The sequence below is a fragment of the Aspergillus tanneri genome (assembly GCF_003426965.1).
Source record: "Aspergillus tanneri strain NIH1004 chromosome Unknown AapTan_1_pilon_pilon_pilon, whole genome shotgun sequence".
NCBI classification, from domain to species: domain Eukaryota; kingdom Fungi; phylum Ascomycota; class Eurotiomycetes; order Eurotiales; family Aspergillaceae; genus Aspergillus; species Aspergillus tanneri.
Window position 1 is genome coordinate 4,523,661 of NW_022984628.1, and position 15,616 is coordinate 4,539,276.

The 15,616-nt window shown below is 46.5% G+C and overlaps 4 protein-coding genes across 4 annotated transcripts; all 4 read right to left on the reverse strand.

The window, feature by feature from the left end:
• Positions 1–120: 120 nt before the first annotated feature.
• Positions 121–1,074, reverse strand: ATNIH1004_003472 (urease accessory protein UreG; the record flags this gene model as incomplete). The annotated part of the gene is made up of 3 exons (XM_033568149.1): positions 121–679; positions 745–843; positions 902–1,074. The coding sequence occupies 3 exons, from the start codon at positions 1,072–1,074 to the stop codon at positions 121–123; spliced, it is 831 nt and encodes a 276-aa protein (XP_033430144.1).
• Positions 1,075–1,926: 852 nt separating this feature from the next.
• On the reverse strand, positions 1,927–4,541 carry ATNIH1004_003473 (LIM domain-binding protein; the record flags this gene model as incomplete). The annotated part of the gene is made up of 5 exons (XM_033568150.1): positions 1,927–2,454; positions 2,511–2,777; positions 2,836–3,123; positions 3,179–4,155; positions 4,241–4,541. The coding sequence occupies 5 exons, from the start codon at positions 4,539–4,541 to the stop codon at positions 1,927–1,929; spliced, it is 2,361 nt and encodes a 786-aa protein (XP_033430145.1).
• Positions 4,542–7,870: 3,329 nt separating this feature from the next.
• Positions 7,871–9,120, reverse strand: rfeD (putative transcription factor RfeD; the record flags this gene model as incomplete). The annotated part of the gene is made up of 5 exons (XM_033568151.1): positions 7,871–7,879; positions 7,927–8,340; positions 8,425–8,576; positions 8,645–8,813; positions 9,007–9,120. The coding sequence occupies 5 exons, from the start codon at positions 9,118–9,120 to the stop codon at positions 7,871–7,873; spliced, it is 858 nt and encodes a 285-aa protein (XP_033430146.1).
• Positions 9,121–14,656: 5,536 nt separating this feature from the next.
• nscE (NAD-dependent epimerase nscE) lies at positions 14,657–15,616 on the reverse strand (the record flags this gene model as incomplete). The annotated part of the gene is made up of 1 exon (XM_033568152.1): positions 14,657–15,616. The coding sequence occupies one exon, from the start codon at positions 15,614–15,616 to the stop codon at positions 14,657–14,659; it is 960 nt and encodes a 319-aa protein (XP_033430147.1).

The following is a 15,616-nucleotide window of genomic DNA, read 5'->3' on the forward strand; positions in this document are numbered from 1 at the left end:
GCTGAACTCCTACACTATTTAGATTATCAAGAAAACCCATTCATATATACGTCCATCCTGTCAAGACACTCTCAAAACACAATTATGGTCATCAAGGCATATCAAAATGCTAAATACCATTTACTCATCAACACTACCAGACCCCCTAACTGCCCCATTCTTCCATCTATCCAAGCTCAACTCATACGCCCCGCTTGCCTTCCACGCGCTCAGGATCAAATTTACGATATGCTCTATGCCCTTTCCATTCTTAACCTCAGTGAACACCGTGGGCCCACCCTCTCTCATCTTACCTGCATCCCGTTCCATGACACCCAGATCGGCGCCCACAATCGTAGCCAAATCACATTTATTAACAACCAACAAATCTGACCCCGTAATTCCGGGCCCACCCTTCCGAGGTATCTTATCTCCGCCCGCGACATCGATCACGTAGATGATGAAATCAGCTAGTTCGCGCGAATAGTTCGCAGCCAGATTATCGCCGCCGGACTCGATCAGCAGGAGATCAGTCTGAAATTGTTTCTGGAGGTTTTGTAGGGCGAGAAGGTTGGCGCTGATATCTTCTCTGACAGCGGCGTGGGGACAACCGCCTGTTTCGATGGCGCGGATACGTGATGGAGAGAGGGCTTTGTTGCGGGTGAGGAATTCGGCATCTTCGCTGTCGATTTGCGTGTTGCTATTAGTCTTGGCCTTGGTCTTGCTCCTCCACACGGTATACAGATGATTTCGGCATTGACATACCGGGTAAAAATGTCATTTGTTACGGCCGCAATGTTATACTCGCCTCGCAGCGCGAGACACAGTGCAAGCATGAGAGCTGTCTTTCCCGAGCCCACGGGGCTATGAAACACAGGTGTTAAGTACTTTCTGCGTTCTATGAAAATAGAGACTTGCATACCCTCCAATACCAATGGTAAAGGCCCGATCTTTCCAGTCGCGTCCCTCGATGAGGGGCATTTCGCGACCCAGGTAGGAGCCAGGACCATCGAGGATCTCATGTGAGTGGCCATGACCTCCGAAGTCATCGTGAGAATGGTTAATACCGTTGTCATGGGAGTGTGAGTGAGCCATGGTTCTGGATCAGGGATTGGTATGATAGCAAAATACCGTGAGACACATATATCAAGTGGAATGTGGAGGGGTAGTATATTAAGTAGCAGTGCCGGGCGGCATCCCACTCCGCCGAGCAAACGGAGACTGCCGATGTCCACGCCCGATTGGATTCAAGTAGATCCACGCCGACATGATTGAATGTCACAGATAAGCTAAGTTTCATTTAAGTACTTGTTGCAATTATAGAAGAAAGCCCTCTCAAGTATGATGAATTATCACTCTTCCCGAGTACATGACATACAGCATAAGTATGAACACATATATTTCCACAGAAACAAAATCCAACGCCAAAACACAGTAGTCGCCAGTGGTAGAACATGGATATCAATAAATAAAAATAGCAGCGGACCAGAATCGAACAAAAAACCGGTAACGCTATTGGGAATCGAGTTCAGTGACTCAAAAGACATCAGTCCCCGTAGGGTGAAGAGGTAAAACCATGATCGAGATCGTGTCGGCTTATGCTGGGGCAAGGTGAAGTCGAGCTTCGTGAGTAACATCTTCCACGTCCAGCAACGCATCAACATGCATAGTATAGTATGGTCCAGCCGGTACCGCCCAGCTTCATCGTAGTAAACACCATGAATCAACAAAACATCAATAAAAATGAACAGAAAGAGAACAAGATAGAAAACGAAAAACCTCGCAACCCCATAGACTTGATCGGCAATGAGATCCGATTAGAACAACAACGGTAGCATTCCCCGCAAAACATCCAAAGGTACGCCGGTTTCCGCCTCTTAAAATTGAAAGACAGCGAGAAGATGCAGCACGATAAATGCAATTAGGAAAAGGAAGCAAACAGCCAAATTAGGAAGACCCTTTTTGTCTCTTGCCACCAACTCGAGGGCTGGCTTTGACGGTTTTAGGCCCTGGGCCAGTAGTCCCATTGACCTCTGGGGCACCCCCGGCTTCGTCATTTTCCATCTTCACAGTACTAGCACGTCGTCGTTTATTGCTCACGTTGGGACTGGCACTAGCGCTTGTACCTTGACCAACATTGGGTTGTACCTGCCCCGGAGGCACCATTCCTGAAGGCCCTGCAAGTTGGCTCTGTGCCGGACTCGGTTGAGCTGAACCACTAAGGTGAGGAGATCCTTGATTTGGCAGTCCGAGGTGAGCCATAGCGGGAGATGCAAATTGATTGGGTCCACTGATACTAGGAGCCCGCGGGTTTTGGCCCTGTTGCATTGCCGGATTCATAGGACTCGGCATGAACCCGGGATTCTGCATTTGCAGCGTGTTGACAAGGTTCCGAAGTGCATCTGGTGGAGAAAGCTGCGGGTTCTGCTGAGAAAACTGAAACAACATTTGCATTTGTGAAATGGTCTCCGCCACCTATTGTTTCTCAACCGTAAGTACAATCCGTCACATCATAACAAAAGGTTGCTTACCTCCAAGAAACTCATCACAGCGGTAGGAACGCCATTCGGTGTTACCATTGACTCGGGCAGCACAATTTGAGGCTGCTGAGGTTGTTTTTGCTGGCCCCGCTTGCTCATATTTTTAGAAACTTTCGGACTCTGTTTCACATCTGGAGATCCCAATGCCTGGAGTTGGCTCCGAGGAATATACTCAGTGTGATTCATAACTATAATGTCGAGCATTTCAATCTTATTACTCATGTCAAAGTGGGCTCTCAATGAGCCAGTAGTGAAAAGCTGTAGAAGAGTTTAGACAATGCAAGCATGTTACCAGAGTAGGAGTATAAGGACACACCTGGGTATCGTTAGAAAACCAATAGATAAATGATGTTTTTGTGCTTTCAACAATGTGACCTCCATTTGCCGAGTCCCGTTCGCGTGCGCCCTCAACAACCATCTGAATCTGACGGATCCCGCTAGTGAACTGCGTTAAGTAATAGCGGGCTAGGGCCGGAGTCGCAATCTCGAATTGCTTGGAGCCGGCCTGTGGGTTATATACGCCCTGTCGCAAGACACCGCCAGGAGAATAAAATCTCTCCACAAATGCTTGCCAGTACGGTAGATCGAATGCTTCACCGCGGCTCTATGATGTATCAGCATTTGCTCGTAACCTCTGTTCTTATGATCACACAACATACACTGAAATTACTTAGATTCTCTGCGAAAGTATGGAGACATAGTATTGTTGCACCTTTCATGCCCATGCGTTGCTGCATTATCATAGCAGCATTATTTTGTTGTTGCTGCTGCTGGGCCTTTAGTTGCGCTTCCTGAGCCGTCATTGGTTGTTGCTGTTGTTGTCCCTGCTGCTGGCCCTGTTGACCCTGCTGGCCTTGCTGGACCTGCTGCTGTTGTGGCTGCGATTGTGAGGTCTGCGGTGGCAGCGGTTGTTGGCCTGGTTGCTGGGATTGAGGCAATTGCTGCGGTGGTGGATTCGGGGTTGGCTGCGGCTGAGGAGCAACAGGTTGCTGAGGAGGTGGCTGGGAGGAAGGAGGCTGCGGAGGGTTCGACTGGGGTGTGCTACTTCCCTGATGAGGTAGTGGGCCGGGCTGAGGTTGGGGAGTGACGCTCTGCGCATCATGCACACTTTGCGGTTGGGCTGATGCTCGCTGTTGCGGTGTGTGTTGTCCTGGCTGCCCTGCGGCATTGGACTGTTGAACCTGCTGGGCCTGATGGGCTTGTTGAGCTTGCTGGGCTTGCTGGGCTTGCTGGGCCTGTTGGACCTGCTGGACCTGTTGGGCTTGCTGAGCCTGCTGAGCCTGTTGCATCGCAAAAATATGTTGTTGGGGGATGTTTTGAGGCTGTCCGTGAGGCATCTGCTGAAGTTGCATTTGCAAATTCACCGGTCGCATCCCAGAATTTCCTTGCATGGCTGCGATTTGGGCCGCATTGAGTCCTTGAGTGCCATTTGGTAAAGAGACAGGAAGCCCACCATGCTGTGGCTGCTGTTGTTGTTGCTGCTGGTGCTGGTGCTGGTGCTGGTGCTGCTGTTGTTGTTGTTGTTGTTGTTGTTGCTGCTGCTGCTGCTGCTGCTGCTGTTGCTGCTGGTACATCATCCGTTGTCTGATCATTTGCTGTTGTTGGTGTTGGTGTAGAAGTTGAGGGTTATTGGCAACTAGAACGCAAGACATTAACAAAATTATTAGTTCCAAAATAGAAAGGAGCGGCCAAAGGAAGACAACAAATCCGGGCAAACTAACAATTCTGAGCGAAATGTGGTTGTTGAAACAAATGGGCTTGGGCAGGTCCCAAGTGTGACAGTGCATGTGCCTGAACAGGGCCTCCAGGAGCAGTTGTCCCTGCTCCAGGAGGCATTCCGCCCATCATCGGGCCACCTTGAGTGACTTGAGGTCCAGCTGGTGCTGACACACCCGGATGAACCTGTTGAACCATTCCAGCACCAGGATGCGCATTCGGATGTTGGCTAGCTGCCAATGGATGACCCGGAGGAAGGCCAGGATGTTGTGGGATGCCTTGATGGGCAGGGAATGGCTGCGCCATCATCATCGCTGTACAGCGAAGTCGCCGATAACGGGACTCCTAACGGTCGGGATTAGGGGGGAAAGAGAGGGCGATCGATTAAGAGAACGCGATAGACAGGAGAGAGAGAAGAGTTGTGAGCGAGATTGGAGATGGTAAAAGAAAGTCCGCGAAAATTTATCAAAGATTGTCCAAAGTCGACAGTTAAGGATGAAGGCGAACGTTGGGACTCGAAAAGCGCGTGGAAGCACAACAGGGCCGCTTTAGTCTCGGAGCGGAGGCCCAGACGCAGCAGACGGGCGACTCAGCCTGCGTCGGTATCGATCGGAGCACACAAGTGCAGGAGCATAGATCGAAACCGGACTAATCACGACAGTACGCCAGGTCGTTCGAATCTTAGAGACCCAATAAATATAAATTTTAGGGAAGACGGGGAGGGTGGAAGGGTTGAGAGAGAAGGCACGGAGGCCCGGCAGATAGTGGAAATAGAATGGGTTTGGGAGAACGGAGGTGTGGAGGGGCTAGGGGCCAACGAAAAGAGACGGCACCTGTCGCGATCGCCAGTTCAATCGCTTGTTCAAGAACGAAGAATCTGGAGCCCCGATGGTAGTTCAAGCACACCACCCCAAAAGAAGTAATGCAACTTAGGGCAGAGGCCGTGGGGAAGAAACAAGGGGAGGACAAGGGGGGAGGAGAGCGAGAAAGGATAGGGAAAAAAGAGGATCGGTCGGGTTACAGAAGATCATGGCAGGATCACCGGGCGGCAGTCCTGAGGCTTTTCTTTGCTTTCTTGATTGTCAGTTCAGCGCGAATCATGCGAGGCGCTAGGCCTCATTGGGGAATTTTCACGTGAGATGTGTCGGAAGCGGAGAAATGTTGTTGCTAGTGAGCTTTTTATTTTTTTTTCTCTTACTGCCTGTCATCTTCTGTTTCTTTTCTTTTCTTTTCCTTACTACACTTCAACAAATTGTTAAAGTCACAGTTAATCCAGTTTGGGTTTATTCTGACAGTGAGGTCTATGCACTAGGGGATGCATTCTTAGCACGATGTCTTGCAGCAACTGGCACTACAATCATAATGATGATCATGCCACAGATAACTAACAGATCAGGGCACGCTCGAGTATTTCATGATTTTATCCAGGTTAGTATGCCTCTTTATCCTTCCCTCTTCGCCTTTATTTCTACACGTCAGTTGCCTTCAATGGCTTCATTTCCTCCTGTTCGAAGATGACAACAATTTTCTACTTCTTCATCACCTCTGAATCGACCCTGACGAGGTATTTCGGACCTTCCATTCCCGGTTGGTCTGCTACTTGCCAGTATATTTTGTCTGAGAACAATTCACCTTGACAAAACGTTGCACTTGGTTCTTCGTATGACTATCAGCTAACCGTCTTGTCAAATAGCTGCTCCCACGATGACTTTGATCAGACAACGGATAGATTAGCAGAATTTTCAGCAATGGCAATTTTCCTATCATTCTTGAGATAAATCTTCTATAGCCCTGTATATCATGTATACAGGTTGTAACAAATAGAATGCTTTGTAGGACGTAGCACAGGGGATGTATCGAGAGGTTTGAAGGGAGGGAACGAAGACCTGCCCCAATGTAATATTGTTTTTATATATATATGAGAAATGTTTTCATTAGTAAAGCACGCACTCGATGCTTCGTGTGGTTCCAGCCCGAGTTATGTAGAATGAACGTCGATCAAACTGTTCAACGATTGCATTATATGCTTTCTTGCTATCCAGGGCTCTTATTTTTTTTTTTTTTTTTGTAAGGTGAGAAGAAAGAAAGGAAAAGCCTCTTAAATCTTTAACCTACATCTTGATACTTCCTGACCATCATGATATCATACAGATATATAATCGATGAAATACCCATGGTCTTCTTATGCCACCTAGTAAGAGATGCCCAGATATCTCCTTCCTATGGGTACTTGTGTGTAGTAGTACGCGACTAGAAGGTCCGAGTCTCTGTGAAATATGTCTAAATTCTGGAGGGGGGCGCATGGGACTCACATAGACATAGTCCCAACAGCTAGCTCATCTCTTCCTAGTTCAACTATAGAAATAGCCCATAACATGGATCTGTGTCCGGTCCGTTCTACCTAGAGAAGGACACTAGAACTACAGCATAACCAGAGAAACATTTTCAGGCACAAGTGTTCTTCTAATGTAAGGTTCCTATTGAGTTTACCCAAAATAAATAACTGCACCAACATTGCCGAAGCAGGAAAAAATAAAATAAATAAAACCAACACCACCATACGTAAGTGTATATAATCGCCCAGCGTCTTTATACTAGCAAAACATACAAGCAGCTCGACCAAGAACAAAAAGAGCCCTGCTTTTTGCACCATCATATTTGTAGTGGTGTGGGACAAATATTTATGCTCGAGTCTACCCCTTGAGAGACAACTCACAGCAAGGCTAGGAGAAAAATATATAAGTAACTGTATCATGCACCCGTAGTCATGTTGATGACGTTTGTGCTATCGATTTTGTGTCATTGAAACGTTAATTTTGGGTAACCGTGGTCCCACGAACCATTAATCGTAACTTGCGTAAAACATAAATGTTGCCATTGAAAAAGGCCAACCTCGCAATTCTCTGCTGAGTTGGCACATATATGGTGGGAACGGATGAAGCGATTTTACTTAAAATCGAGTTGGAAGGATTTCCACTTACCTCCCACGGTCCGACAACGCGGGCATCCTCGGGGACTTGGATAGCTTGTGGGACCATGTGACATAGCACTTCCAGGACTTGATGTCACATTTCTAAACGACGCGGGAGGGCTGCTGATGAACGCCACTACACATTCGCGGCATACCCCACATATACACTCCGTGCAAGCAAAACACTCGTTTACTGGCCAGGACCGCTTGCAGCTGGCGCAGAAGATCTGGATTTCTTTGCTCCGAAAAGAGGCAGGAGTTGGGTTAGAGAAACGATGATGTTGGCGCTGCGAGGCCGATGATGGGAACATATTCAACACTGGACTGGAATCTGAATTCGACGAGGGACCCAAATGACTCGAAAAGCCAAAGTTCCTGCCTGAAGTGGTTGACGCTGAATCCAGAGAAGATTCAATAGATGGGAAGGGTTCAAGGTCACTGTCCCGGCTACGCAAGGTGTCATATGGCGGTGGAGTTAAGGATTTGTGCAAAGGAGAGGCCGTATATGAGTGTGGTGGGAAAGCACGATGCGATGTTGGGGGCGGCAAGCCTTGAAACCCAGGCGGTAACGATGATAGATTTTTGGCATTCAAGTTTCCAGATGTAATATTAGATATCAAGGGCGGAATAGTAGGTGACCGGCCGATCTGGGATGTGGAAAGTTTTAGTTATCCTAGTAGAAGGTGGTTGTTATCTGCAGCAGCTACTAGCCAAACTCACCTCTGAATGATGTTCATCATCCGCCTCGGTGGCTGAAGTGGCAGCCTCAATTAGATCCTCCCAGCGTTTGCCTTGGGCCCACGCTGCGGTTTGTGGCTCAGCTGATAATGCTTTACGATCGCCCAAACTAGGGCGCCTTCCATATTCTTTCGATTTTGTCCGTTCATGCTTCGGCTTCCGTGCTCCGGATATCGAAGATTTGCGAGGACGTGGTAATTTGTCTCTCCGTTGAATGGGAGGCAGGGTCGAAGAGCGACCAGGAGGAGAATGATTGAGGATCGACGGAAGGAGCTCTCTGGGGCGAGGGGAAGAAAATGGAGGTAACGATTCCTGTTTAAAATGATCCCTAAGAGAAGGCAGTTCGATTGAAGATCTCATTCGGTCTCGACCAATGTCATTGTCTGAATGAGTTTCCTAAATCAAGTGATCAGCTTAAATCATTCTTTTTTTCTCATTTTTTTTTTTTTTTTTTTCTTTTCCCGAGAGAATTGTACATACCATATCTGTATCCCAGTCCGATGCTAGGCGGTTGTGGTGCAACTGGGCCAGTGCGACAGCAGCGGTCGCAGCAGCGGGGTGAGCTTCATCGATACCACGCGGGGTCGCGGGCGAGCTGGCGTCAGCAACATAGATGTCTCGATCTGGAACTTCTAGCAGCGATTAGCGTCGGTGTTCATTTTTACGAGGCCATTCAATCTCATGGAATTCGAATACTAACCATTGCGGCGTCGAGATGAAGTTGCATTCGGAGTAGATAGGTGAGCGCGTTGATCAGGAGGCGTGGTAACCATCAAGATAAAGCTCTCTTCTGTAGCCGGGAGCTTCGGGATATAGTGGTTTGGATGGGCCCGACGGATGTGCTCCTGCATGGAGCGGTAGCGCTTCTCCTAAATGATCGCACATTTGTTAGAACTGACCATGGAAAAATAGATCTAGCTGAAGCCTCTCCTCCACTCCCCTCATGTTCCATCAACTGCCGGTCTTTCGCATGCTGCTGTAAAAAGGGCCAACCTTGCATAAAGTGGGGCCTCGGGTTATAGTGGGCGGAAGACATAGCAAGGAGAGATTCATGACACTCACACCTAGGCATCTTTTCCGGCAATTGGAACCATCGTTATTTTTCAAAGGGCAAACAACTTCATTATTGGCGTCCGTGACAGAGAAAGAGCTGGTCAGAGATGCTCGGGGCGGCATGGTCTGCATGAATCCGTTTTGGTGGCGGGGGTTGATCTGGGAGGGGGTAAGCCAACCAACAAGCACAGACAAACGTGCTTGGGGAGCAAATATGGCGTTCGAGGTGGAGGTCAATTCAAAAAGTGAAGACCAATTTCGTGATTCATGCTCCAGGGGACCAGATCTAGATATCAGATAATGTAGAGCGTTGCACTTAATGGAGGGGCAGAGGAAGGAGAAGGGTGGGAAAGGAGAAAGCGGATAAGGTCAAGTTAATAATAGGTATAGAATCTTTCGAATAGAATAGAATAGATAGGCAAATAGGCCAATGATACTATTTAAGAATGAGCAATAAGGAACTGGAAATTGCTGGGACTACTGCAATCGCCTAGTAGTGGAAACTTGCTAGTAGTCCATACGCAGGAGAGAGGTGTAGGGAGGAAGAAGGTAGGAAGCTAGGTATAGGCGATAGATACCTCCAAGGAAACTAACCGAGTATAGTCTAGTTGGCAAAGGAAGCGAAAATGACAGTCCGCGGATTGGGGGGTACAGCAAGAGAAATTCAATTTCCTTAAAAAAAGAAAAAGAGGAGTCAAAGGGAAATGGAAGGCGACCGACGGGAAAGGTGGAGGGGGAAGGGAGAAGAAGTCGTACTGCATTTGTATGGAACGTAGTAAGAGACTCTGACGACTAAAAGCCAGCAGAAGTCAGTATTCAGCCCCGGAGCACCCCGACAACATGGCCACTAAAAAAAAGTAGCTCCTTGTAATATAGTTTGCAGGAAGCAAGTAACAATCCAAAACCCCGGAGAAGAACAGTTAATTTCCCGGGTCTACATATAACTGAGTCTCTGTTCAACTGGATTGAAAGTGAGTCCTTCCGTCAGTCTGTGCATCTCGGCATTTTCGTTTCCAAGTCTTTAGAATGGTTCCATGTCTCAATAGCAGCCGAAGTCCCTGTAAGGAAAGATACAGCCCCGATACCGTGGGGGGCAGGAATCATCCGTTTACGACGTAGACAACCTACCTACAAATTGAATAGGCTGCCTAGTCCTTAGTGTCTACTAGTATACAGTTACTGCAACTATTGGACCCAAGCGGCCAAAGAGACCTATGGAAAGGTAATTAATCTTTTACTTGCGTTCTTTTTCCTTCCCCCTCCACGGATTACGAAGCTGTGCAAGCTGCATGGTACCTAAGAGCTACCGTAGCAGCAGCTGTGAGCAAAATAAGCATATCCCTTGAAATCGTCATCCGAATTCTCCCTATGAAGTATGCCCAATCTGATGGTCGTACAACATGCGACTCCCCCGTCTATCGATAACCCGAAACGTGAGGCAGCGCAATATCCACACAAAGATTCAATCTCCCGGCTGTTAACTACTACAGAGTGTAAGGTCTTCCTACCTATTGTCAAGACTAGAAACAATTTGAGACTAAATATAGATAGCCTTTGTTTGATTTCAGAGTACTTGCTTCACACAGTAAGATTGACTGCTAAGTCGTACCAGTCTCTGATACTTGCACTTGCTTGATCGTAAAGTCTTCTTCCTCGGGTGGGGATAACAAGACCGTACGGTAAGAAAATGAGGGGTGCAACTCACCGGTGTAAGAGTCGTGTCAACTCGGCTCAATGCTCTATTATACTTCCTCCAAAAGAGTCGTACACACGACATGGAGGGCAAATAAGCCTCTTAAGTTTCTCACATTGCTACTTCCCATCTGATTAAAGCACTGCCGAGGATACCTCACCCATCCATAGCGGATTTTCCCTAAAATACAAAATCGGCTATCTTATCATGAAATACAGTACCATACAGTACCGTTGCCCAGCACTTCGGGAATCTCAGTGGAACTATCCTTCCCCTCTTTGGGAGGTTTGTGACAGCTGCGGCAGAAATAACCAGTTCAATTGTAGGCCAGTAAATGGAGGTGGCTGTCGAGGAAATTTTGTCAGCGAGTCATATTTAGTACGATGTCTCAATTTAACCAGAACTACCATTGTACTTGGTATAACGCAGCAGTCATATTTAACAATCCAATAATTATGGGCATGAAACCACCCACAACCACATTTGAACAAGACCGCCACCTGACCATGTGCAACCTGCCCCTCCCAACTCCAGCTCTCCCCAGCTCCGAGTAGAGCTTCCATGCAACCCAGGCTAGAGCTACAGCTCGAGCTTTTTTCTTTCGCTCGCCGCCTAGAACGAATCTGGCTAGTTAGTGGCGAATTTTCAGCTTAGCTCGACGCCACTCCAGTTCCTTATTCCCGTCTAAGTGGAGCCTTCGAAACAAGGAGTTCTGTAAGGCCAGTATTATTGAAGGAACAAAGAGGGGTTCTTGTTTCTAGAACAGTGGCAACTTAGCCAGTTTCCCCGCCTAGGCTAAAGGGCATATTTGCTTTTTATCTATGGTACTCAAAAAAAGAAGAAAAAGCTAATAGAAATGAAAGAGGGGAGAAAGAAGAAATTTTCTAACGTACACCAATGATTAAGCAAATACTTAGAAATATATGATTGGCCATTACACAGTAGATTTACTATTGGTGCTAGCATGGTGGAATCTGCGTGGAGTGGAGGGTTGATGCCCAATTCGTCCATAAGCAAAGGTAGTTGCCGTTTATTCCCGTATCTTGATTCTTAAATTAAGAATTTTTATGAATGGTCAAGTATTACGGAGCAATACTCCGTAATTAATAGAGATATGCACTTTGACCGAGTCTCAATCTTTGTAGTACTTCTTTCATGAGTTATGTATACAATTCGGACCTTCTTATCTATTTCTATTGAATGGGAAGAGAACAGTCAGCTTACATGATGCGGTGTGTTGGAAATACGTATACAGCTCGTCCAGGGCTGAGTATCTTAATCCGCAATATTGTTTGTGTGTATTTAAACTGGGACAATTACGTATTTCAAAAATAGTATGGCAAGCCCAAACGCAATACATGGATAGGTGCTTCTTCTAGAAGAAATGCAAAAACAAAATAATATTGCCTGCCATAACACATTCCACTCCGCCCCCCGAGTCAGCCGTGCAAAAAATTTGAGTTTTACATCCCAGCCATCCATGTGGGGAAACAATTTTTATTCTTAGCAGGAGGGCAATTTACCACCCTTTGAGTACAAGACAAGAGTGGTCCTGGATGTGATGCAGCAAATAAAAAAATAACACTTAATCAGACGCATCGTCCAAACACAGCCGAGGCATTAAAAACATCAAATAAAATTCCCGGTTAGTAGCAGGCTATAAGACACTCTACAATCCTCCCTACGGTCAGAAAGAATGTATGGCATGAGAGGATTCCAAGCATATTTCAGACAATAAGCTGCATGAAAAACAATGTGAGGGCCACTTGCATATACATAGATACTGAGGTAAAATTATTAGCAACCCAAAACACCTGCGTCTTTTTTCTGTCTCTTAAAAAAATGGGCGGAAAGGTGTGTAGGTTGGTTGCCTATTTTGGCATGATGCATCAATAAATGCACCATGATTGAAGGGTGATTCAACAGCGAACTACACACGGTATCCAATGGAAGAGCTGTTTTATTTTAATTTAATCCCCCTCTATTGTATGATATGTACTTTGTTGTTGCTGGAAATTTTTTACATGCTCGGCACAAAGTCGGAACAGTTCAGGAGTAAGTAGGGCCCCCTTTCTAATAGAGATAATATCATACCAGCATTGCGCCTATCAATACATCCACTGATTTTGGAGGCAAAAAGCTCCGTTATATTATACAGGTAGTGCGGAGTATACTAAAAAGTGACAACTAAGCGGTACAATTCAGGAGCTCGAGTGGTAGTCCAACAGTAATAAATCCTCTCCACCTACACAGGGATAGGAGCATCGCAGAGGGCTAGAATGCATGCTATATATAGAAATCCAGCTTTATTTTGTTTTCTTCTCTACTGTGAAAATCAGCATTTTATTAAGAGTGACCACTTATCATGCATGAGCACTTTGTAACTACTTAGTATCAATCAGACAAGCCTTTCCGTTTGGCGTGGTAGGGGCTGTTGTCTCCTTTAGCCCAAACACAGTAGAAGCGATGAAGGCCTGCCATGAAGGTATCTACAAAATATTTGAGAAGGTCTGCACACGCAACCTTTGGTCTTAGCAAACAGTGTGGTTCGGTTTTTTCGATGGGTATAGTATAAAGGGACGTCGACGAATGCGCAGAATTCGAGCCGGCAGGACATAGCATTCACGATTCGCAACAGCATTGGCCAGAAGGGAGTTCATTGTGTGCATTTCCTTGACGAGCTGATACAGTTGATACCACAAGGCATTGCATGCTTCAACAAAACACTCGAGAACATTGTTGTGCGCAAACGTGACGGGAAGCTTATTATAAAGTTCGCTGATAGCTCCGAGGATAAAGCATTATTGTAAACATGGATATTAACAAGCTATATGCGCTAGGCCGTTGAATGCAAGTCTCTAACTCACCGAGATTAGCATATTAATAAGACGTTCTAGTTATTTTAGATATGTATTTGCACATGGATGAACTGTTGTTTCTTGGTATAATTTCATAATATGTGATTAATAGAGATATATTGTTTAATGCATATAAATTAAAGTCTTATAGAAACCAATGCACATCGGGCAATTGGGGGATAATTTCTTTTAGACTTTTAAGATATGCTCAAGTTACACATGCAAAAGCATCCGCAACCGCCATTTACACAAGACAGTCATTAAAACTGGGAAGCTTTGAAAGCCTGAGCACTTTAAGATGGTCAATAGAACGCATGTTTTTTGGTGCTGGTGGACAATTACTATATTTTCCATGCTTCATATCATCTAAGAATAATTATCGTAATGCATAAATGCGACTCCACAAATATGGACCAGCTTCCTTTTCCCGTCTGATAGAGTAATTTCCATAAATGTTCCTCCAGCAGTTTGGATCTAATTACTTGGCCTATCTAATCACGGCGTCCTGGGCGGATAGAGCATTGGAACAAGCCTCTAGGAAACACATCCGGCGAAGGCACTCACTCCACTTCCGATAAGACCCACACCATTTCCTTCGAAGTTCCCTGTAGATCTCTATTCTCCACACTGGCAGCACCTCTTCCCCTCATCGTTTCGGGAGGATTTTTTTTCTTTTTTTTTTTTTTTTTTTAAAAAAAAAAAAGAAAGAAAGATGCTAGTGGATAACTCTTGGGCCCCCCCGTCAAGTAGTTGATCGAGTGATACAGGTTTTAAATGGCAACACTGAACAGAGACAAAGCGTTTAGATACTGTATTTGTTGATTACAGCAGCTGGATAGGAAAATACTACCCATATTCCCTGTTTTTGACATGTAGGATTAGGTAGCCCAACAGCCTAACTGTGTCGCTGCTCAATGTTAGGTTGGGACTAAACAGAAAATGTATGACGAATGATCACTATCTATTAAAGCTTCATAAATTTGGTCAACAGACAAGAACCATGCCATGCAGCATACATTAAAAAGAAAGCACATCTTCCGGAAAGGCTCGACATGAAAACGTAAGAATTTCAGCTAATAGAGAACCACGAGTCCAGCTGTTCCCAGTATCACAACAAGCCATTTGCATGATCCTTCTTGAACTTCTCCGCCACAGTCACGTAGCTCCCTGACTGGATTTCAGACAAGAAGTCGGGTCCCACAGGCTTCCATCCCAGCTGCTCAACTGCCTTTCTGTTTGATGCTCGATTTGTAATGCCGACAAATCCAGCTAGGAAGGACCCCCACCTGTTTGCTGCCTCCTCAGCCGTGATGGACTTAACAGGCACCTGCACTGAAGCTCCAATTGCAGTTGCCATTGCTTTGTAGGTTGTATCTGTCCGGGCCGTTCCATTGAAGATCTCTCCAGCCTTTGCCTTGGTGGCTACTGCAAAGTATAGTCGAGCCGCGTCGTCAACATGCACATTTGAACAGCAGTATTCGCCATCGCCGATGTAAACAGATTCGCCGAACTGAGCCGCCAGTTTGATAAGAAGCGCAGTGAATCCACTGGTCGTCCCACGTCCATAGACATACTGCGGGAGTCGGATAGAAGTAACGCGGACTCCTTTCTGGGCCCAAGAGAGAGAGTTCGCCTCGGCCAAATGACGCGAAATCACTCGGTTTTCGGCCAAAGGACTTATCTCGTCTGTTTCGCCTCCACTTGCGTCTGGGGCAACCATAGCGGTGCCACCGGTGGTCACCAAAGGTTTATCGGTTCCCACAAGGGGTTCGGCAAGGGCGTTCACTGCTGCGACGTCGAGATTCAGGATCTGCTCGTAGGGCTTCGAAAAGTCGTGATCAAAAGCGAGGTGGAATACCATGTCAGCCTCTTTGCTCTCATGGGAAAGGACGTCTAGGGTGGCCAGGTCTCCCCGGACGGGAGTAGCGCCTAGAGACTGCAGAAGAGCATCACCTTCCTCGCGGCGAGAGAGGCCGCGAACAATGTAGCCTTCTTTCACAGCAATTTCCGTGACCACGCGGCCAATGAAACCCGTAGCTCCGGTGATGAAGATTTTCTGTTGGGCCAT